The sequence below is a fragment of the Lepisosteus platostomus genome, chromosome 4, assembly GCF_059453375.1.
Source record: "Lepisosteus platostomus isolate fLepPlt1 chromosome 4, fLepPlt1.hap1, whole genome shotgun sequence".
Taxonomy (NCBI): Eukaryota; Metazoa; Chordata; class Actinopteri; order Semionotiformes; family Lepisosteidae; genus Lepisosteus; species Lepisosteus platostomus.
The window spans coordinates 46,473,401-46,497,978 of NC_142614.1; the positions used below are offsets into that span (position 1 = coordinate 46,473,401).

The 24,578-nt window shown below is 37.9% G+C and overlaps 1 protein-coding gene across 1 annotated transcript in view; it reads right to left on the reverse strand.

Moving 5' to 3' along the window:
* sv2ca (synaptic vesicle glycoprotein 2Ca) overlaps positions 1-24,578 on the reverse strand; it is a 101,302-nt gene that overhangs the window by 61,322 nt on the left and 15,402 nt on the right. The window contains exon 2 of the mRNA XM_088629645.1: positions 11,692-12,380. Coding sequence (XP_088485771.1) covers positions 11,692-12,274 — 583 coding nt within the window. The 5' untranslated portion in view covers positions 12,275-12,380. The remainder of the gene's footprint in view (positions 1-11,691; positions 12,381-24,578) is intronic.

The window sequence follows — 24,578 nt, forward strand, 5'->3', positions numbered from 1 at the left end:
ACTATGCACAAACAATGACTCACTCTGTGTCTTGAAATTGTATTATTGGATTATGGTATGTATTTAATAAAGTTTAATTCAGATATATATAAAGAATTTATGTATTTATATAGTATATAATGCATGGAATTTATTGAGATTCATGGGATTCTTACATTACATACAGTACAGCCACACGATATACTGTAGTATTTGTGAACCTGAAACAATGGCACTTTTATTGGGAATGTCTGAAAATAGCATTTTACTTTAAGGATATGTAAAATATGTCACAGAGCATGATGGTTAAATTAAGAGTAGTGGGGAAGGTGCTTTAAACTGTCTGTTGGTTTGATTAATGAGCCCTGTCTAGTTTGTGGAACAGGTGAGAGGTAACTTATCCGGGATTGCAAGAGCCTCAACTCAGAATACAATGCAGCTATTCTTAGAACAGGGACACTATTTTTTTCTTCTAAATTAGAGCAATCAAGTGCCTGTCTCACCAAACCTGGGTTGCAACTTTACATTCCAATTAAATTAGGTAATCTACTGACATTATGTCAGTCTGTTTCTTTTCGAACCATAAAAAATGAACACAAACAACAGAGATGAAGCGAACCACGGGGCAGATATTACTCCCTCAGACCTCTAAGCACCATTTCAGCTGCAGTGACTGTAATCCTTATGCTCTTCCTGCTAGCTCTATACAAACAAATTCTCAGTGTCATTCCAATTTTTTTGTATGCACTTATGCTGCACAGTAAATGTAACATTTCAATACCTGTCTACTTATGCTGCACTGTAAATGTAACATTTCAATACCTGTCTACTTCTTAACTGAAATTTCAAAATATTCAATATTTTTCATTCACCCTAACAAACTTTCATCATTGTAGCCTTGAAAATAAACATTTGTCTTTTATCTGGGTTTAAGAAATGTCAAACAGTGATGTATGTCAAGCATGCGGTAGTCATACTTTATACATTAACAGTATTGATTAATAATGAATGATCATTAAGAAAATTGGCATTTACAGTATATAGCACTTTTCATAAACAGGAAAGGGTCCTCTTGATGCACTACTGAAGTGCAGTAATCTCCTCCACTCTCCTCCACTCTCACATACAGTATGTCAGCAGACCCGCTACACCACAGACCAGGTCACGATCACCAGCTGATTCAAGGGGGAACTTTAGGTAGGCCAGACTGTTGAAGCCCAGAGTGCCGTGTGCCATGAGAAGATCCTGTAAGATGCCCAACTCTTTCAGTCATGGGATCTTTCACCAAGTAGTCAGGATTTTCTGATTGACATCTAATCTAAAGAAAAGTACCTCCTACAGCACAATATCCCCAGAACATGAATAGACGGAAGGGTGAGGGGTTTATGGCTCTGCACAGTGGGACCTGAGGGGGGACACTGCGATCTACAACAACAGAACACTTTGAATTCAAGCGAAAGGGGACTTTTATGAGCTGAACAGCAATAGAGCATCAGCCCCAGGGTGCCCAGAGCAATCAGAAACAGAGTGAAGTGCTGAACATTCTGAACAGAAATTGAACAGATATCAATTTCTCAGCGATCTGCTAGTCTTTTTCCATTTGCTTGTATTCCCTCTCCTGTCTCCTCTGAAATGACAAACGTCATAGGAGGACTCACAAGGAAGATAAGAGTATCTTTTTCCAGGGAGGTTGTGTGGTGGATTCTGAACATATGTCAAAGTACTGTATCTACTGTACCTAAAACGTTTTAAATGTACAGTACAAATCACACTAAAATTAGACTAACAGGCATTTGAATCAAAGCTGTGATATTTAAATTAAAACAGTTTGGAATGAAAAGGTCAGAACTGTAAAAATACTGAAAAGACGGGCTTATTTGTGCTCAGTTTCTGTATAGCACCATATTTTAATATGAAGCATCTATCAATAATGATTTAAACAAAACTGATCTTACCAAAGAGTGAAAATGTACACAGAAAATGAAACCACAAAAGTTGAAAATCAAGAATATGTGACGAGAATTGTACAGAATATCTGTTGAACTGGATGATAATGTTATAGCCTGTAGCAAATCTAGAGCTTGGATTGTACATGATATCACTAGCAATTTATGTCAACCAATAGCATAAATCTTGAATTGTTTAAAAAAATACTTTGTTAACTGAAGAATAAAACAAGAAGAAGAAAAGAGCATTAGAGCAAAATTGCACTGGTATTATTATTACTGTGAAAAAATAGTTAATTATTTGTGACGTTTTTGGTCTTAGGCAGGCTGAATCTTTTTTCCCTGTATCAGCATTTTTTGAAGGTACCGAGGTTAAGAAATGAAACACAGGGAGAATGGAACAAATTCTTTGTGCTGTCAGATTCTCTGAATGGACCCCAGAGACTAACAACCAACAGAAGCATTCAGCTGCATCATGGAGTCTTTTCTGATTTCACGCTTTGATGCTTCCTCTGAGAGGGAGAAAATTATATTAGCTGCACATAAACCAGTTCTGTTTTATTCATTTTACCTGCGCCTGGTGTAAAATGCTCAGTCACCTGTTATATGGAAAGAGCAATTTTCTGCAGTGGAAATTTAATATTCGTCTACCCTTCTTTCTGAATTGATTCAGTATGTAATTAAATTTGTTAAATATTATGTCAAGCTTTGCTGAATTCAATGATCTCTGTGCAAATAAACCCCATTATGATTTTTGAAGAAAAGTGCTAGGAGTGACAAGAAAACATCTTGTGTCATTCACACACATCAAAATAATTGCAATATTTGTTTTAATCTAAAAGAATCAGTAAAGACCCCCTACAGCTACATAAATCAGACATCTTTGCAAGTCCTTCTGCTGCAGAATGTATATTAAACATACCGTTGCAAAGATCTATAATACTAGAATAAGCAAAGACTAGCACATTAATGCTTAAAAAAATCTGCAAGGAGGAATATACAGTACAGTTGGTCTACACCACATTTACAGGAGTGCTACGTAAACACCTGATTGCTTTGGATTTCTGATTGCTCTTCATATTCAGCATCGCTGTGAGTTTCACTGTAGTTTTGATATTTTTGATTACTTCAGGAGTATGCTTTAAGTAGATGTCATAAAATGGACTTAAAAGAAATGATTACAGTAAGGTAAAGGAGATGAAGTTTAAGGTGACTGAAGGAAATGAAAAGAGATGGATATTCCTAGGTTAGGGTTGTGACAATGCTCAGCGGTTTTCTGCAAATCCCCCTATTTTGAGGCTCCGCAGCCAAAAAATATTTTGGCATCTCAAATAATTAAATCCTGGACTGCTGTTGTTTATCACTGGATTCACATCTTTTCACTGCCTGGTGGTGAGGTAAGGATGGAAGTTATGCCTGAGAAGCTTTCTGACATATGTTCCACAAGATTTGCTTCAAATTTCCCGACAGGCGTCTGTGCATATTTATAAATCACAATTGAACTCTGCGATGTGAGCATGTGCACTCATGGCATAGGATGTGAAAACAACACAAGGGAATAAAATGTAAACACATTATGTTCATTTGAAAGATTTACACCAATTGAAAAATACTATATCCGTAAGCTGACAAAGGGAGGGTTGCTGGCATTCTGTAGAGTTTCAACTGACCAGTAAGATGAATTGACGTGGCTTTTACCTTTACTTCCTTAGAAATAGTCCCAGTTTAACTGCTTCTAGCTTAGCTCCTGGTACCCAGTTGAACTCTGCAACAAATCCCTTTTCTCAAAGCCCATGTGGCTGTGAGGCTTTAGTACACTTTTTTCTACTTAGTCCATTAGATCAGAGCTCATGTTCCGTGACAACAACACAAACAGTTTTCATGCTACAAATAAAAGAAACATTGGTGCCTCGCTACCTTCCCAGACTTTAAAGTACCTACTGTATGTGTCATACTGCAGGAGTAGGCAGCTCAGGGGCTACTATAAACTTTTTGTTAAATCTCTGCTCTAGGGTATTTAATTCAAATATGTCATGCTGGAACTATAATAAATGCTTCTGTTTTGCTTTCCTTTAATATTTTCTCCCGTATTCCAATGTCTTGATGCCTGAATATCAGTAAAAGAGCATTCCAGTGAATATTATTGAAAAGTAAAAAAACAATACAAGTGAGAGGTGACGGAAGTATCAGGAGTACCTGAGATTCAGGAGTACCGGGAGATTCATACTCAATTTCACACCTTTGGACGGATATATAACACAACAGCTGTTTCAAAGGAAAATGTTCTCCTTTCGTTGGTTGAATGTAAAAAAGAGTTAACGGCATATGATTTGCAATCAGTTTCAAACCCACAATTGTCCCAAACATAAAACAGAACACATAAGGACAAATCGTGTTTTGAGATCTTATGGGTTCTTTACCAAACATACTGTACATTAATGAGCAGCTCTTTATAGGGATGGCCTAATCACTTGACTTCAAGTACGCAGACTTTTTCCATTCACCCTCTATACCTTGGGTAGCAATGGGCCCCGTGCTGACAATGATGCATCTAATTCTAGCTAATCTAGAGGTATGCCTACTACATGTTACTGTGCCAAAGATGGAAAAGCGGTTTCTCTGTACTTGATGTACTGAATTGTAAAGGGCAGCCTCTGCTATAATGGAAAGTGCAGGCTAGCTGAATTCCACCAGTTGTGCAACAAGATCTCTCTGGACCCCTTTGGATGCTCCACACGCTATGCTCACAAGCCCGTGAAGCTTCAGGTCTGTATTTCATTTGTTTTAAATTGTAGTATTTTCCTATTCATCTTCTTGATTTACTTCAAAAATCCCATCTAATGAAAACACAAGATGCCTTAAACAGATTCTGTTAACATTAAATATGATATTTCTCTTGTTGTAAAGATTCTTAGTATTACAAAATTGTGTTCCAAATACAATCAAATTAAGGACACTTTGAAAGGATATCATTCTGAAGTCTTCATCCATCTAAGTTAAAAATAAAATAATGTTCACTCCTCTGAAATAGAGAATTCAAAACGGATCACTTTGTAGTTTTCATAGCTCGACACAAGACTGTACTGTAGGACTGAGTCACTGAATGTGTGAAGCGTTCTGAGTAAAACCAGTGACTCAACAAAAACAAAGCATTTAATTGTATGACTTAATTAACATTTGTTAATAGAATTTTTATTAAATTACGTTTCTATAAAACCACATGAACTGGACTAAACTGTTCTTCTTAACTATTCCAACATAAATCCTGAAAACACCTTATGAGACAACATGTGACTGGGAATTCTGTTCCAAAGCAATTGTAGAATAATTCTATTTTATTTATCTTTCTCAACAGTAGGTGAGAGTATGAAATTGTGCTTGGTAAAACACCATTGACGTAAACATTTTTCAGTTAACGCTTCGCTGCACATCAGACCTTAAGGGGGAGAACATTTGTTCCCATATGTCCACTATAAAGTGTGTTATGTTCTGAGGTCAGTCAAGACACAATCAGATGCTAATTTGCAGAAAAGATGTGCTAAATATGGATTCGTCTCTATGGGTTCAATGACCTTGTATGATTCCCTAGGACTCGGTATCCTGATTTTTGTTTCATTTTATTTGATGCACCACATGCACATTAATGAACCCTGTTGATGCAAGAAAAGCAGTCATGGAAACCTGTGAGAAATCACTGATTCTGTGAAGCGGAACAACAATGAAACTACACAGTGATATTGTAAGTGCTGTTGAATAGGTAAACAGGTAAAAAGTGTGGCAGGTGTCAAAGTGTAGAAAGACTGAAAAGGCTTATGCTCAAAGCATTTGTTTAATTGTATTTCATTTATCTGATTTTAAGTTTTTTTCTAGTCAGCCCATATAAATCTACAGTTGTGTACTGTGACAAGTACTGTATACTGCTTCCATAATTATATACTGCATACTGTGTTTAGAATGATGTTTCTGTGGTCAGTCTGTGTAAATATACTGAAGCCACTTGTTTCTATTCAGCTGCTGCACCAGACTATGTTATACAAGAAGAATGGTGTTTCTTATTAATATATCACAGCATATGTCACTTTAAAGCACATACTGCACGATCTTCAGAGCACAGAGCTCAGCCTGCAGGCTGAGTATGTCCCTTTAATAGTGGAAGCACCTGGGAGCCCGACATCTTTGTTTTTATTCTGGACAACAGGACATGGGCATGAACTACCTCTCTTCCCAGGGAAGGCTTGTACAGGAAATATCATGAGTCCTTCGCTGTTCACCCTGTGTTGATCATCATTTCTGCCAGAAGGGTTGAACTCATACCCCTCATGACCACATACCCTTCAGACCAGGTACTCTTAAAAGGGAAACTAAGAGGGTGTGAAAAGAAGAGGTCAATGGAGAGAAACGCAGCACAGTGTCTGCAAGGCAGAATGAAAGTACCTGAATCACCCTGACTAGATCCAATTGGGCACCTTCTCAAGAAAGACCAGAGCAGGAGTAGGTCAGAGAGAAGACAAGATGACAAGTTTAAAGGCTGGATTTCACTGAGGGGGGATATTTTAGAATGATGTGTGAACCCATATAATACAGTTCTATTTAACTAATAGGTTCCAAAAGTTTTGCACAGTTTTTTGAGACATCACCGTAGAAGGCTCCACAGCCAAAACATTGTATTTTCTTTCATCTCTTTTTTAGCATGGAATAAACCTATTACTTGTTGCATCATAATACTCCTTTCAGAAAATGGGTTCCTATATTTATATATACATTAAAATGGTTTATTATTGTAGATTTATGATTGATTTATTTATTTGAATGGCTTTATTTAGGAAAAAACACAAAGAGAACAATTATCAGTCAAACAAGTGTTATGAAGTACAGTTGGGCTGTTCTTCAAATGGCTATATTACTAAATTGTTAACACAATTATAACCAGGGTTTAAAGTTGCTAACTTTTGATATTGTAGTAACTGTGTGCTGGTATAAAATTCAACAAGAAGCTCTCTGTATATTCAAATATTTTGTATTTTATTTGTTTTATGGTTATATTAATGTCACGATTGTAAACCCCTCCTCTTAAGGCCTTCCTTGTTTTATACTCATTTCCCATACCTGCCTCTGGTTCCAGCCCTGTGCTATAAAAGCCAGATGTTCCTGCTACTCTGGGCTTAGCTTTGGAAGATGGACGCCCGGAAGCCCGCCTACCTGCGAGTCCAGGAGCGACTCGACGGTATAGGCTTCACAACGGCGTCCTGACCATCTGGGTCCGGGATCAGGGAGCATCTAGTCCCGTTACCCCCTTTTTATTGCTCCGACCCTCCGCCGGATCCTGCTCCGGCTTTTAACTTTGTTTGTCTGTCAAGATGGATTACCCGGTCTTGGACATTTCCTTCACTCATGGCCTCAGACTCTCTTGGACTGTTTGCCTCGGCCACACCTCCTCCGAACACCAGTGCACCATGGACACACCCCCTGTTTTCCTTCCAGCCCCCTTGCATGCCCTTTCCCTGTGTTTTTTTCACTCCCCCCCCGGATTGTGTTGTCTGCATATATATAAATATCTTTCAATGATTGTGAAAATGTGCAATATATTGCAATAATATTGTCCCTTGCACAATAGCATTGCTATAACAACAGAAGAATATTGTCACACTCCTCTTTGTGCATGTGTACTGTCTTTTGTATACATTTAGTAGAACACCTTGTGAGTGAGCATTCCTGAGTTAAATGTGTGTTTTTCTTTTCTGTGAATAGCAGAAAAGACATTGTTTTACAAATCTTCAGCTGATACTGCAGAAATACAGTACAGTATGTACTTCAATGTTTTTGACCAATCTTTAAACATGAACAAAATACTTGACAGTTAAACTTAGAATTACTGTTGGTTTACTGTTACTGTTATTGTAAGTAGATCATTGAATCTCTAAATACAAAAACATCTAAAGCTTTTAGTCTATACTTACTGTACATCAAATACTTTTGAATTTTTTAAATGTGTCATGTGAAGGGAGAATAAATAGACAGTATTCCTGTGTCTACACAAACAGAAGTCTGTGTATCATACAGCTACAGACAGGAATGTAAAGACATACATGTAGGGTGAGATGTTATTCACAACATGCAAAACAATTCTAGATTAGCATACAAACTGTAGCCAACAGAGTAAAAGATTAATGCAGAGTCCTTTTGGCAATGCCGATGTGTTAAGAGTACTATCGCATGTACTATGAAAATGTCATTTAAATGCAAAATGTTCTCATTTAAAAGAAAAAAGTATGTCGTTTAAACAAAACTATCAAATTTAAATGCTTTGTTGTTATTATTGTCTGTCATTAACATTTGTTACAAACTCCGTAAATTAAAGTCATTAACTGTTTTTAACAGGTAAACCATTGACAGTGGTTTATACAGTAAATACTTCTGCCCTTCGTCTTTTTGAATACTGTACATATGTACTATATAACCAACTGATACCACTCATGTTCATATTTTTTATGTTATTGGCAACACATATCTGACCAATGTAAGCATTTTTCCAAGGAATTTAAAATAAACAATAAAACTCACTATATTTCACATTCACATATCATAATATATCTCATTAATGATAATTAGAGTGAAAGTGTAAAATAACAGAACTCCTTTTTCATGTTAATTATTTTCTCCATTCTTTCAAATAGATCTCTTCAGCCTGTCAAGTGTTTCTGTAAATGATGCCCAACAGAGGACTGGACTGACTAGAAAACAATTCAAACTGAGTTACCTAACTGGATGCAATTATCCTTCATTGTTCAAAAGGTGTGCAGCTTCTTCCTGTTTTCCTACCTAAAACACACTGCAGTTGGCTACCTGAATTACTTCTGATTGTCATGCAGCTTCTTTGAGAAAATTGCCTCATTTTCTTTTTCCCCATACTGTATATACAGTACAGTGTTTGAATAAGTGACACTGTGGCATAGTGGTTAGCACTGTTTCCTCATGGTGCTGTGACACTGGGTTTAATTTTTGAGGTGCTACAGTATCTGCACAGAATTTGTGTGCTTTCCCCGTGTTTGCATGGGTCTCCACCCCATGGTCCAAAGACATACGGGTAGGTTAATTGACTTCTGGGAGAATTGGCCCTGGTGTGTTAGTGTCCATGTGTGCTCAGTGATGGACTGGTGTTCCATCCAGATTGTGCCTGCCAGTTTCTGCTGCAGCTCCCCCAGCAACACTGTAGTGTTACGATTGTCATCCCTCCTCTTAAGGGCGCTCCAACCCTTTCGTGTTTTAGTTGATTATGTGCACCTGCCTCCTGTTTTGTCTCACTATTTAAGCCTGGCGCTCTTGCTATTCCTGGCTCAGCATTGGGAGATGGACGCCCAGAAGCCCATCTACCAGCGGGTCCAGGAGAGACCCAACTGCATAGGCTTCATCACGGCATCCTGACTATCTGAGTCTGAGGCTTGGAGCACCTGGCCTCGTTACCTTGGTTTTAGTCCCTGTCCCTGTTTCGGATCCCGTTCTGGATTTTCACCTTGTTTGTCACGCGGATCACGCGGTTTTGTATCTTGGACCACACCCCGGATTTTCCCCTTGGACTGTCTGAACTTGTTTACCAGAGCCACGCCCCCCGACCACTGGATCACCGATGCCACGCCCCCCTGTCTGTCAACCGGCACTTAACCTGCTGTACCTTCCCCTGATGTCCTTCTCCACTTACTTCTGGATTATACTGTCTGCATAGGGTCCTGAACTACACTTCACGGGAGCCTGGAACAGCTTCCATTACATGTATTGGATAAAGCATTTAGAAAATGGATAGACTGATTAGAATTCTTTCATCATCGAGTCTTGGGCTACCCAGCAGCCATATCACCCTGCAACTCACAACTGGCAGCCCACTGAAGCTAAGCAGGTGTGAGCCTGGTCAGTACCTAGATGGGAGACCTCCTGGGAAAAACTAAGGTTGCTGCTGGAAGCGGTGTTAGTGGGGCCAGCGGAGGGCGCTCACCCTGCAGTCTGTGTGGGTCCTAATGCCCCAGTATAGTGACAGGGATACAGATGCCGTCCTTCGGATTTGATGTAAACTCCTGACTCTCTGTGGTCATTAAAAATCCCAGGGCATTTCTCGAAAAGCGTAGGGGTGTAACCCCGGCATCCTGGCCAAACTTCCCATTGGCCCTAATCAATCATGGCCTCCTAATGATCCCCATCTATGAATTGGCTTCATTACTCTGCTCTCCTCCCCACTAATAGCTGATGTGTGGTGAGCGTTCTGTCGCACTATGGCTACCGTCGCATCATCCAGGTGGATGCTGCACATTGGTGGTGGTGGAGGGGAGTCCCCATTATCTGTAAAGCGCTTCGAGTCGAGTGTCCAGAAAAGCACTATATAAGTGTAAGCAATTATTATTAATTATTAAATAATTCCAGATATTACCAACAACACTTTATGAAACCTGAATTAAACACACTCTCTTGATAACCCTGAAACTGAATCATGAACTCAATACAGCATTTCATTTAAAACTAAGTCCAGGATATCTATCCTCAAATCAAACAATTATTTTCCATGACATTTTCATGTTTTGCATCCAGCCTACAACCATTTTATTTTATTTTACATAAACACACACACCCTACTGTCATAAAAAAATATGCAGATGATTTACTCATGTGGCCTCCTACTACTGTCTGGCAATGCTTGGTGCCATGACAACGAATGACCTGTACCAAACCCAATGCAAATACACATTAAAAATGTCATCTGCAAAGCTCAGCTTAACCATTTGAAGAAGCAGCTGTGAAAAAAAATTAGCTATAAGCTTCATGAAACTACAAAAGAAAAAGTATTTCTGATTTCCTCTGCTTAAAGCACAGTTATTTCTTGGTTACTTGATGTATGAGATGTTTAAAAACTGAATAGTTTACTATCCACTTCATTTCATTTTCTACTATTTTATTCTAGAATAAAAGTCCAGTAAGAGGGCTGAATCCCTGTGTCAATATTTTTTTAGATTCATAACAAGGAAGCAAAAAACTGAATCAAAGAAAAAGGTGACTGTGTACAATCAGTTACTATCAGTATAAAAAAGTGTCATATTATTTATTTTCTTAAGGTAAAAGATCAGAATGGAGCAAATCATAAAAACTTTATACTATCTCTTTGATATACTGTATACTGACACTGTCATTTACCTTGGCTTCTTTTAGAGTGAATATTTTTATTCAAAATAATTTAACTGAGTGCTGAATGCTCAAACTGAGCACTTAGCAAAAACGTTAAATGTCAGAAAAATACTGCACAGTAAGTAAAATATGATGATTGCATAAGTACTGTATTCATCCCTTGAATCATCCATCCCACCTTGAGTCACCACTGAACGCACTTTTGGAACCACCCTTGAAAACATTTCTTGTTGCCCTTTTGGATTTCCAGCTTTGCACACCGGGAAGGTGAAACTTGCATCTATTATTTTTTGTAAACTTGCTCAAGCTCTATCTTTTGCAAACTCTATTGCAAGGCACCGTATGTGAGAGACTTTTATAATCTACCTGGGAGTTGAACTTCATGTAATTAGTTCATTATTCTGAATAAAACCTCTGCACAAACTGCATATACACAAAACCAACATACAGTATATGCTAAACTGCTGAAAAGTGTAAACATTTTTTTAAAAATGCCACTTAGCAACGGTTAATTGTTCAGCTAAGGCAGATACATGGGACTATGTCATGGCACACTGACAAATACCGCTGTTCCAAAACAAGGTTAGAGAAAGTCACTTACCTAGCCAACCTGATCCTGAGTTAGGGATGCACATGTCTGTCTCTGCACTGGGCAACACAAACCCCACCACAAACACCTCCACCCCATCGGCCATGAGTGCCATGCCAAGCACGAAGAACAGCTGCCACTGGAAGCGCCCATGGCCACATTCCTGGATGATGAGCTCATACTGCTGCGCCAGCTCCTCCTCATCGGCTTTACGCTCGGTCTCCAGCTCAAGGCGGTCTTTGTACTCATTTGGCACTGGCTGCCCAAGAGCCACCTGGTTCTCCTTGGTTTGCCCCGTGGTGGGGATACCCTGGTACTCGCCCTCATAAATCTCGTCCTCCTCATCGTGGCCCTCGGTGGCGTCGCTGGAGCCTTCCTCGTCATTGGCTGCTCCAGAGTAGTTTCCATCCTGCCGGTAGTAGTAGTCATCATCTTCCTCTTCGTCTTGGAATCGGCTGTAGGAACGATGGGTATATTCGTCCTGGGCTTTGTCCACGGCCCGGCTCACTTTCTTCACTGCCTGCCTCTTAGCCTCTTTGGCAATGTCCTTTGCCCCCTTAACCAGTGAAGTCCTGTCTCTGTATGTATCATCCATCGTGCTAGAGCAAAACCCAGCTGTAGAGTTCCTACAGGAATGGACTAGGGATCAAGCTAGAGTTCTGGCCAGGGGATTACGAAGCAAGTCTGTCCTCTTCACCAGTCTGCAAGAGGAAACAAAATAAGCAAACTATGAGATATTTCCATGTTTCATTCCAAGTAATAATTGTTGATTTAATGATTGAACTTTAATAAACTTATAAATGAGATGACTAATTCTAATTAAAAAACAATTGTGGATCCTCTTTGGTCTGTTTGAGCATCATGGGAACAAGAGAGAAGTAACAAACAAGACCAGGCCCTTCAGACCATTGAACTCATTTGGTTGTTCGATGCTACTGTAAGTGATTTGAAGATGTCATTCAGGAGCGTTTTGGGAGAGACTTGCAAATCCGCTTTGAAAATATGCCTGGGCGTTTTTTTCCATACTCCTACAATTCTGCATGTACAAAAGTGCCTCCTATTCACAATGTTTAAGTGCACTTAATTTATGTATTCTGGTTTGAGTTTAACTGTTGATTCTGACAAAAACCGTTGGGTTGATTTTGGCTATGCACTTAAATATTTTGAATCAGCCCATTTTGTAGTTTTCTGTGCTTAAGACTAATACAAATCAGTTCTTCTTTTAGCCTCTCACATTCTTTAATTCCATTAATATGTCTGTTCTCTCTTCTCTGGAGCACACTTTATTCTAATTGAGGTCGAGGACAATGTAGAATTTTCATAGATTTTAATTCAGCACTTTGAACGTTAATATTGCTAACCAACATAAACATAACATAAACACCTACTGTAACTCTTTATCACAGCTGGCTTAATCAAAATTCAATGTTTTCCATCTACAGTATATGCTGGTCTGTTTCACCCTTTTACTAGTGATAACAAAACTTGCTATCCAATTTGTGGAACATAGTCTTTCTAGGCCTCTTTTATAAATACAGTTGTAAGAAACTGCGAACTGAAAAGTACCAAATGGTGTTTGCTTCTCTCTCAAATGTGAAGCTTTAGGATAGAAGTATCCTAATCAATCTCTACTCATATTTCAGAACCTCGAAGCTTGGCATGGAAAATCAGCAATGACTGGCTGATCCTTGAATCCTTCTGGGACAAAGTAAAAGACAAAGACAGAACTTACAATGCATGCTTGTCTCAGAACTATTCAGTTCAGTTAAAATTCAATTTACCATAATGTGCCCTCATACAGCCTATGGAGGCTGACAACAGGATATGTCTTGAACTTGCTGAGGTAAACGACAGTTATGCCAATGGGTATCAAGTGGCATTCTGGGTGTAAATACTGAGATGAATAACCATACTCTCTCAGATACTCCAGTTTTAGAAGCAAAGGGTATACAGTATGTCCGGATGACACCACAGTGTTACATTTCTAGGTCTTAAATGTATTGTGAAAATGTAGAAGCGTCTGTTTTTATTGATGGGGTAAGTTGCATTGCCTCTGTGTCAGGTAAATTAGTTTTGAACTTGGTTTAGAAGAAATTTGTGACGGAAGATGTTTCACTTAGTGCTCATTATTTTTGTGACTTGCATTTGAGACACTCACAAGTCACGTTTTTTTTGTGCCTCCACGTCTCAGTGTTAAACATGAAATTGTATTTACAGCAGGTTTCTTCATTAAAATGGAACTGTCCTGCTACATAACAAGGTTTTATAAAAAAGTATTGTTTCATCAACCATTGCTTCTCTAGCCCAACAAAATAGAATGAACCAGCAAAATCTTGAACATCCCTAACATTCGTCAATATAAAAACAGCATTGTTGCTAATTTCATATGACACATACAGTATATTAAAAAAATTACCATTTTAAAAATTTCTAATATTGCTCCATCACCACCTCTCCCCCTTTAAATGTACTTGATACATTTCATCACAGATAAATGACATGGTTTAAGTTAACCCATTGTAAATAAATTAACCATATTTCATATTGATATTGATAAGTAGCATGCTTCTCTTGAAAGAAGGAGAAGTAACGGTTATGATTATAAAAATATGAAGAAAACCTAAGTTAACTTGAAAACCTTTTTTGGGGAATACTGTAGCAACTTCAGTGCATCTCATTTGAAAAAAAAATCTTGCAACAGTGTATTCCATGAAGTACTTGTCTTTTCAATTTGTTTTGTCACAGGATGCATTTTTTTGAAAAATTGAAATTCCCAAACATTCCAATTTACCTACACAAGTTGATAAAGCATCTCTAGAAACAGCCATGTTAAGAAAAGCATTATTATAATTAACACAGGAAATGCAAAATATATGATCACAGCCTGCTTGAGTAATGAAAATCTCCTTGTTTCTGTCAACAGAATTTAAGGCAGCCTGTGAGATTTTTTTACGAGGAGAATGAGCTGAGAATTAGAATCAGCAGACAACTCCAGAGGCACCAAGGAACTGGCTTAGTGAGAAACAGGTCATATCCTGGAATGCAGAGAGTCAACACACCTGAAGTCATCTGCACAGTAGCTCACAATCTGAATGAAGACAATGCCCCTTTGAAGGCTGTTCAGGGGTAATATGTTGACATCTGGTAGACACAATTGCCATCTTCTATGGGTCAGGGAATATGTAAGTTGGCAGTGGTAAAAGAGAAAGTGGTAATAGCATTTAATTCACTGCGGAATATCGTTTGCCCTTGACAGACCTGGAGGTAGCCAACATGTGTGAAGCATGTTGTCATGAGCATTTTTATGTCTGTTTAGTTGTTCAGCCACAGGGTATTTGGAGCTCAGGGAGATCACATACTTTGCTAAAAAAGATTTTAATTTTTGCAGTGTGTCACTTCTAATATTGGAAACTTAGTATTAATCTTGTATCTATTGCTCACGTTTTACTTGCTATTTAGATTTGACGTATTTGGCCAAATCAATGACACTGCAGTATGGCATTTATGGATGCAGTATAAAGGATATATGAGGTTATGTCTTTAAATATATGCCACTATAGTGACACTTATTTATCTCTTACAGGCAGAGGAAACAAAATGTTGAATTTCTGGAGGGACGTTGAGGGAGGTCAGGGATTTCAATTCAAGCTTTATTATGCCCCGGGGAAAATTTGTTTCACAGCACAGTCCTTTACAGCAATACAACAAAGACAGATAAATGTTACCAACAAAGAAGACAGTGCAGCAGTGTTTTAAGAGATAAGAGAGTTACTTTACATTGTTTGAGTTTGAGATTGCAGAGGGCATGAAAGATTTCCCGAGACCATTACCATTTCATCAGGGAACACAGAGGCGTCTCCCAGATGGGAGTAGCGTCAGCTTACAGTGCAGGGAGAGAACCGCACACTCCATAATGCTCTTAGCCTCCTTTACAACACTCTGTTTGTAAAGGATATTTAGGTTAATTCGATATGACCCGATTTTGCTAGTTATCGTCACAAAGTTTCCCAACATATTGCAATGGTTGCAATGTTTGCGATTACATCATACAGCAGTCCATGACTGCAATGAAATCTTGGAAGACTACTAAGACTACTGGTCACTGAATAATCAATAATCTACAGCATCACAAGGTCACAAGACATGTTTCAGACCTGGAATGCATCCAGGAAGAAAAAACACAAAGACACAAACATAGACATTTTCCACATCTTATTTTTATGATTGAATGGCAGCCTGATAGAAAACTTGATGAGAGCCACAGCTGGGATTCATTGCTTTTTTGTTAGCTGGCTTTCTGAATGCACATCTGCTGCAATAAAATGACTTTGCGAGAAGCAAGGTACTGCTGTTCCCCGAGTAAATTTCAGCAAGTTTTCATCACTAGATGTGTGAGGCGCAGATGACGGCGATGACAACATCAATCTGTCTTCCAAGCTTCAGTGAATTTGAAACATGAAGACAGAATGTAGTGTATTCAAGAAATGGCTTACTGAAGAAATACCGATTTCATGCCTTGTCTCAATTTTTAAAACTATCCCTACCAGGTCTTTTTTTCAGCAATATACAGTGGAAAACTTCTGAGCAATTTTACTGTGCTAGTGATAAAAAGCTTTTGACTTGACTTCCTTGTTTCTATGTTTCATACTGGAATTATTTTAATCCAAAAACACTAAACTTCATATCAACTCTTCTAAAAGTTGACAGGAAAGGCTAAAACAAACGTTACAAGAATAATACATACAGGCGCAAGGGGAGAACCAAATTCTGAGCATAATAATATGTTTGTAAATACCTTAAAATTATATATGCTTCTTTTAAAATCATTGTATGTAGGTAGACTAGTGCAGTACCATGCAGTGAAAGCACAGTGTTACAGCAAATCTTAATATCCGCCCATACTAGGGTTTCATAAGGGACATATTAAACCTAAAAAAGTTGTGTCATCACAATAAATAGTTCAGTAGTGGTTAAGGTGTTCAGGCAGGAAACTTTACCAAAACCTATCATTATCAACAAAGAACACTCAAGTGTAATCATGACACTTAATTTCAACTTACAGTACTACTGTATGAGCATCATCACTGGTATCAGTGGTCAGGAAAGGTAAACATCAATTACTTGGAAAGTTGAGTAATGTGAATGGTGAGCACCAAGATAAATAATGCAATGAAATATAATTCTTTTGATGAGGAATTGGGAAGGAATGTGACCAGGTTCTGCTTCACCTCAGCTGCTGTAACATGTAGTCTTCATGACATCACTTCCTGGTGTGCTATAAATAACAACAGTAAGTCCATCTCTCTTCCTCACAATTGTTTTATTTTTTGTATCTCTCCTCCGCCTCCATCTCATCTCCACCTTTGCAGCTACCCCTTGTTTAACTCTTCGCCTCCTCACCTGGAGTCCAAACTTTCTCATCCTGCGACCAAGCCGGTTAAGACAAAGTTGTGAATAAACAGTCAGAACTAATTTTCTGATGCTGCTATTACTTGTGAAACATGATGTTTAATAATAACAACATATTGTATTTCACAAGAATTCTTCTGGAGCCCAAAACATTTTTCTTCTTCTGATTAAACCTGTCAAACATTATTTATGGGATCCAAATATAAATTAAATGTAGATCCTGGTATGGTATGAATATTTTTTCTTTTTTTTGTATGATATGAACTTGAACATACAATTACATATCCCCATGGTGCCTTTCTATCCACAGATTAATATTAAAGTTAACTTCAAACACTTCAATTACCTCATTACATGGGAACAAAAAGTATTTTAGATAAAATATACAACATTATTCTAGCAAACTGAATTGTATTGTTAGGTCAATAACATAACTACATTGAATACAAAAATGAGTATTAAAATTTATAAACTATATTATTTTGATTCAAAGATTGCCACTAATTTATTTAATTTATTAGATTTAATATGGGGCAAAGCAAGAAAAGTGAGTATAGACAAATCTTCAGAAACGTAAACCTGCAGGAAATAGGTAAAACTTAGCTAAACTATCAATGTAGTTTATTACATTGGTAGTATGGCTAAGCTCTGTTAATGTATAGCTGTTTCCAACATCTGGAATAGTGTGTTTATGGTTATGACAGTCAGAGCAGTAACAATATCAAAATTATATATAATGGTAATAATGCTTACAGCTATGACTAATAAAGAACTAAAGCAGGGCATATACCCCTAATGAGTCAATTAATAAAGACAACAAAGAAAAGGTTTGAAAAGATGAAAACTTTCAATTGTCAAAACAGTTACTGTATGTCTCTTATTAAATGTTTTAGACAGGCTTGGTCAAGAGCTTTCAATATAAGAGGATAAAATGCCAGGAAGGTAGGATTGTTATTGCTTGAATATCTGACTGTGGCCTGGATATCCATTCCTATTGTCTATATCTATTCCCTTGGAACTATTTCATAGACAGTGTTGAGTGGAATGGGCCTGAGGAATATCCACAAAATAGTGGAAAATGCCTAAAAAGTAGTATAGAATATCAGCAACCTGGGCTACCATTTAGAGATTTTAATTTGCATGTCAAGAACATACAGTAGGGATTTTGCTTAATAATTCTCCTTTGTGGTTTTTGATAAAGTTAAAGGACAACTCTAAGATTTCTATTCAATATTATCTTAGTAAAGCTAGCTGAGTGAGAAACAGTAGCAACATTTCAGAGACACTCTGGCTAGCAAGTGCTGTTTAAAGTATGCAGTAACAAAATTGAGCTTTTTAAGCACCTATGTGTTGTGACAAGTTTTTGTCCTTGATAATGTAGCATGCTTGAATTAAGACTGCTAATATGTAACCCTGTGTTCCTGCTGAGGAATACGTTCAGCTGGATTGACAAACCAAAGCCCCAACCCCTGATTCAGCCAATTCAGCATTGTCAAAACTCTGCATTTCTTAAGAATTCTTAAATATCTCTCAGACCTAGCTGTGAAGTACCACTTAGATGTATCACGCTGTGTACATATCAGCTATATAATACTTACTGCCAGAGTATAAGAAAATAGCTTAGCTCCATGGAGCACTCTACTTCATTATGAATGAATGCCTTTCTTCTGAAAAAGTTAATGTATTCAATACATACTTGACTGCCTTTCATGAGACAGCTCAGAAATATGAATTTCAGTGTGATTCTGAAAGGGGTTTCGGGAGCGGTGAAGACATGATGTGGGGGATAGAAAGTAAATTTCACTTCAGCAGGGATAGAAAAACCAGCTGGCCACTTCATAAGGAAACCATACCTAGGTGTGGTTTGTCAACCTTTAGGCGATTATCAGGAGTAATATGATAGCTAACTTGAGCACATGCAGCACCTAGTATCTTCTTCAGCATATTTCAATATTTTGTTTTAGGAGCAATGCTTTTTATTTGTAACATCCCTTTGAGGTGATTTACATCAAATTTCAACATTACACCATTACACAAATTATAAACATTGAATCATGATGATTCATGGCAATGTTCATCATCACGTACATCAGATTTTCAGCCACGGAGTTTTAGTTGCTGTCCTTCCTCCATGCAAAACATTGTGTTTTCTTACAGGTGGCTTTAAATTCTTTGACCCTGCATGTATCTCAGTATTGTAGTGCTCTCTTCTTCCTTTCATTCTGCCTTCAATCATCTTCAATCTACAGCTCTGAGCTACTGATTGATGAGCAGAATGCCGCCAGTCCAGCTTTTCTGTTTTTGTCCTTCAGTGTCCATTAACTTCCTTTTTCATATATACTCTGTGCAATACTTCCTCATTTGACATAATATTTATCCAGCCAGTGTTTTTAACATTCTTTGCCATATCCATATTTCAAATTTCTCCCATCTTGTCTTTGTTTCTTAAGAGTACACTTTCCTACTGTGCAAAAATATACACTCCAGATCAATGTCTTGTCGATCTTTTTCCTCAGTTATGTGTTTATCATTATGGTAATTCCTTCTTCCTAGCGAATGTTGCTTTTGTCATTGCTTATCTTGATTTAATTGCATTTTTACTATACAGTATATTCCCAATTAAGATTTTCCATGTTGTTAATCTTATCTTCTAAAAAAAGGCTGTGGAATTAAAGTGAAGTATCTAGCTAAATCAAGTAGGTTTGTTGAGAAAAGCTGTACAATCAATCAACGCAGAACCTGTGTGCCTCTACTATGAGCCACCCCACGCGGCATCACAAGGTATACAGGTTTATAGACTCATTTGTATATCAGTCTAACATGAATCCAAGTCTGACTCCAATCCGAACATACTGTATGAAGGTTAATTGCTGAGTCATCATGGGATATTATGGATAAATAATGTGGTGCAGCAAAATTAAAGAAGACCTTAATGTTAGTGGAGTTAGTAGAGTGTTAGAGCTCCAATGTTAAAATATGAAAAGAATATGATATATTGTTCAAGTGTCACAAGTCCATCTATACATTTTCTAGACCACTTCATCCAGTACAGAGTTGCAGGAGGATGATCTAGACCCTAGCCCAGCAAGCTGCTACTCCATAAATTGAACCCAGGGCCACAGTGCTGCAAGACAGCAATGGTAACCACTGCACCAGTACCACTGTAGTGCAATGGAAATAACTCTACAGAATAATGAATGAAGAGTTATCTTTTTTTTGTTATTTAAAAGCACCTCTGTCCTGAATAACAAAGATAGCTTGAGGAATTTGCTTAAATACAATGAATCTGGAACTCACATTTAGAATTCATTGCAATCCATTGAGAAAAAAAAATAAACAAAAAGCTGATTGCTTAATCTTGCTGATCTTAATTTTGTGGGAATTCTCTAAGGTATACTTATGCCTCCTTCATTAGTTAAAATCGCTGTTAATAGCTATACACTCTTGGGTGCACTTAATGAAATTAGAAGTACAATTGCATTAAAAAGTGAATACAGCACCCAGCTTTTAATTCAAGAAAAGTATGTAAAGAATAACAAAAGGAGAATGTGTTACACTTCGCCCAATGAGGACCCGACACTCTCTGCATTCCAGTGTAGTTTCAATTAAGTAATCAGACACCCCCCCTCCTCCTGGCTACTTTAACCTGCCTCACGGACAGTATTGTGTTTACACTTGTCAGAGCCTTGTCTTTCCTGAGTCCTCTCTGTGGTTTTTCTTCTCCCGAACCCTGCCTGTTTCCTCGGTTTATGAGTCTCCTAGCCTCTCTCTGCCTCTTGGACCCTAGCCTGGCCACAACCTCTATCTCTGAATTGTTTTCTGCTTGGGGTCCTCAGCTATTAACTTTTGTAACAGAATATTCTTGGACAAACCCGTATTAAACTATTAAAATAGTTAAACTTAGTTTACTTTTTAGTGCTTTCCTAGTTGCCAGCAGAGGATTATTATTATAGCCAGCAGCCATATCACCCTGCAACTCACAACTGGAAACCCACTGAAGCTCAGCAGGTGTGAGCCTGGTCAGTACCTGGATGGGAGACCTCCTGGGAAAAACTGAGGTTGCTGCTGGAAGAGGTGTTAGTGGGGCCAGCAGGGGGCGCTCACCCTGTGGCTCATGTGGGTCCTAATGCCCCAGTGTAGTGACGGGGACACTATACTGTAAACAGGCGCCGTCCTTCGGATGAGACGTAAAACCGAGGTCCTGACTCTCTGTGGTCATTAAAAATCCCAGGGTGTTTCTCGAAAAGAGTAGGGGTGTAACCCCGGCATCCTGGCCAAATTTCCCCATCGGCCTTTATCAATCATGGCCTCCTAACAATCCCCCTCTGTGAATTGGCTTCATTACTCTGCTCTCCTCCCCACCGATGGCTGGTGTGTGGTGAGTGTTCTGGCGCACTATGGCTGCCGTCGCATCATCCAGGTGGATGCTGCACACTGGTGGTGGTGGAGGGGAGTCCCCATTACCTGTAAAGCACTTTGAGTGGAGTGTCCAGAAAAAGCGCTATATAAGTGTAAGCAATTATTATTAATTATTATTATTGTTATTATTAGTTAAAACCAATCACTTTCTCAAAAGGCAGATTGCTTGTGAATCCAAAATAAAATCAATTGTAGTTCTAGTTTATACTACTTGCAATTAACAAAACAAACTTAACTGTATCACATTTCAGGACCACTTTGCATTAATAGTTAATGTATTGTCTTAAACCACCTCTTATAATATGATTGTTTGCTGTTGCATGTTCTATTCAGTAGGAATATAATGAGTGTTGGAAAAAGCAATATCTTGTGTAGCTCCTACACGGATTATGCTTCATGCAGTAAAATTACCTATGAACATCGAGCCTTTAACGCCTGAAAAACAAAATCTTTATAACACTATTACTGTCCTGCATACTTTATTAGTGCATCTCCTCTAACCAGCTGGATTTCCTGATGGCTTGAGAATGTTATGCGATTTATGAATCACCCTGGATAGCCACGAAAAGCAGGGAACTAAAAAACAGTTGAACAAGAGGACAAAGGTACCCATTTTCTGCAGCATTTGTCTCAACTATTTTTTACAAAAGCAAAGATTTAAACAGCATGGTAGGTGAAGACCAGATAAGGATTCTCGTATGAATTGCATTCCCCAGCGAGCAATGAGGAATGGTCCTGTCATCCTCAGTTGGCCAACAAACTGGTGGAAGACAATTAATTGATCGGGTGACATTTAAAAACAAGGAAGCAGACGCTACTAGGAACCATTGGCATCTGCTATCCAGGAGGAGAGCAGAGTCTGTGCAATGTGAAGCATCAGAGGGAGATGTGGTCAAGTGACCAAATGACCGACTGACCAATGGATGTGTTGTGAGTTTTTGATTTGAGAGAAGGAGTTTAGTTTAAACTTAATAATCCTTCAATGGTAAGTAAAGGAAAACAAGGAGAAAACCTTTGATCCATAACACAGTTATTGAAATATCCTATGTATCCGTATAAACAAGAGAAATCTATATGGCAGATTTATAAAAAGAAGGCTTAAATTTGGAAGATTTCCCTTCAGTGCTTTGCGGGCTTTTAGCCATTAGGGAGGTGTCTAGTGCTGAAGTTGAATGCTTGTAACTCTCTCACACCTGTCTCCTGCTCTCCCTGTTCTGTTTTGCTGTTCAGGTTCCCTATTCCCTATTTCCCTACTCTTGCGTACTATCTCTCTAGGTATAACACGCACTCGTATAAGCCATCGGTCATCTCCAGAGGATTATTTTTTACATTTTTCTGAGCTGATGTCTGGTCTGGTATGTTGCTCCATAAGATCAGCTTGTATAAATACTTTAGTATCCACTTTATTTTACCCCAAATAGTCTGGAGCCTTGGATAAGGATAAGGACAATAAGGAGGAAGTCCATTTTTAAAGTAATTGGCACTAATTATCATTGACAGTTTAAAGGTGTCTTACAGTAATTCTCTATGATATTAACACAAATCGTTAAAATTCTGATGATTTTTTCAAGAATTTAAGTGAAAAATGGACTTGGACATAGAATAAATTCTATATTGTGAAGAAATAACACTATTATTCATACTGTACCTTTTGTTTTGAGGGGCTTTTCAGAAAAGTTTCACCTGACTTGTTTATTATACAACATAATAAACATTGTGTTTTTAATATTACAATTTTTAATATAATTAGAAACCATCATGTTTTGTTATATATGTCATAACTACAATTTGTGTTGAAAACTGCTTCAATCAGAACTGTATAATTATTTTCATACATAAACTATACAGTACCTGTAATGGAAAAATAGTTTGTCTACTTAGATAGAACCCCTACTATTTTACTGTAAACATTAGGTTATTCATTATCAATGAATAAACCTTTTCAGTTTGTCAGAGTCATGTGCTCATACTAAAACATTGAGAACATCACCACTAGCCTCTCAAATTCATGTACTGGCTAAAAGGTAGACATAAATCTCTACAGTAATGCAGTCTTTTTGCTTGTCTGTGGCTTTTCAAAACCACTGTTGTGACATTATAACCCAAACAATTCTGCAATTCTGTCAAAATATTACACATCATCATTAGAGAATAGACAAAACTTCCTGCCCTTCATATTCTGTAAGACACACTCTAAATATTTAATTAGCAGCAGTCTGAAGCATCTCTTTCAATACAAAATATAAAATATAGACACCACTTGCTAAAGCCATGCCCTGCAGACATGTTTAGCAGATCACGATGAGCTACTGTATATCAAAAACTAAGGACAATTTTTGACATTGACATGAAAATCAATACTTCCAACAGCATGCTAGAATTTTAACATTGAAATCTATTCTGGCTGCCTCTGCAATTTTCAATTGGATTGATTGTCTTGGCTGTAGATTTCAAGATACAGTAATTTCATACTTACCACTAATGTACAGTGTGCTTTTGACAACTATCTTCATAAAGGGAAGGGAATATGCTTTTTAGACCCACCAACTTTACTAAGTGTATTGTTATATACAATAATAAAATATTGTTTTATGAGGTAATTCTGAACAAACCTTTATTATAAAAATGAGAGATCTGGCATGTCATTTATTGGCATGTATTGGCTATACTAAGTTTTTTCTTTAAGGGATGCTCGTGGGTGTCACTGTGAAGGGTGAAGGCAAACAGGAGCCCCACCCCTAGTGTCCGCACTGCTTAACAGGAGGTTTCAGTTGCCTGAGTTTTTAGATTTTGTGGCTACAGTATTTCTGCTTGGGTGCGTAAATCCCACAGTTGGAGTAAAAAAAATGGATTTCACTTATTTTAATCTGTAGCTTTGCAGGTTTTATACATTCAATTTGTACAGAACTCTAACACAAAAATAACATTCTATGGGTATGACGCAGTTTTGAGGTGAGTATGAATATAAATTGCTTGTTAAATCAATGTATTGTACCATTTCTATGAGTAGGATGACCACTATTTCAAGCAGCTACTTTCATTCAAAATATTTAGCACCGATTCTTCCTCCC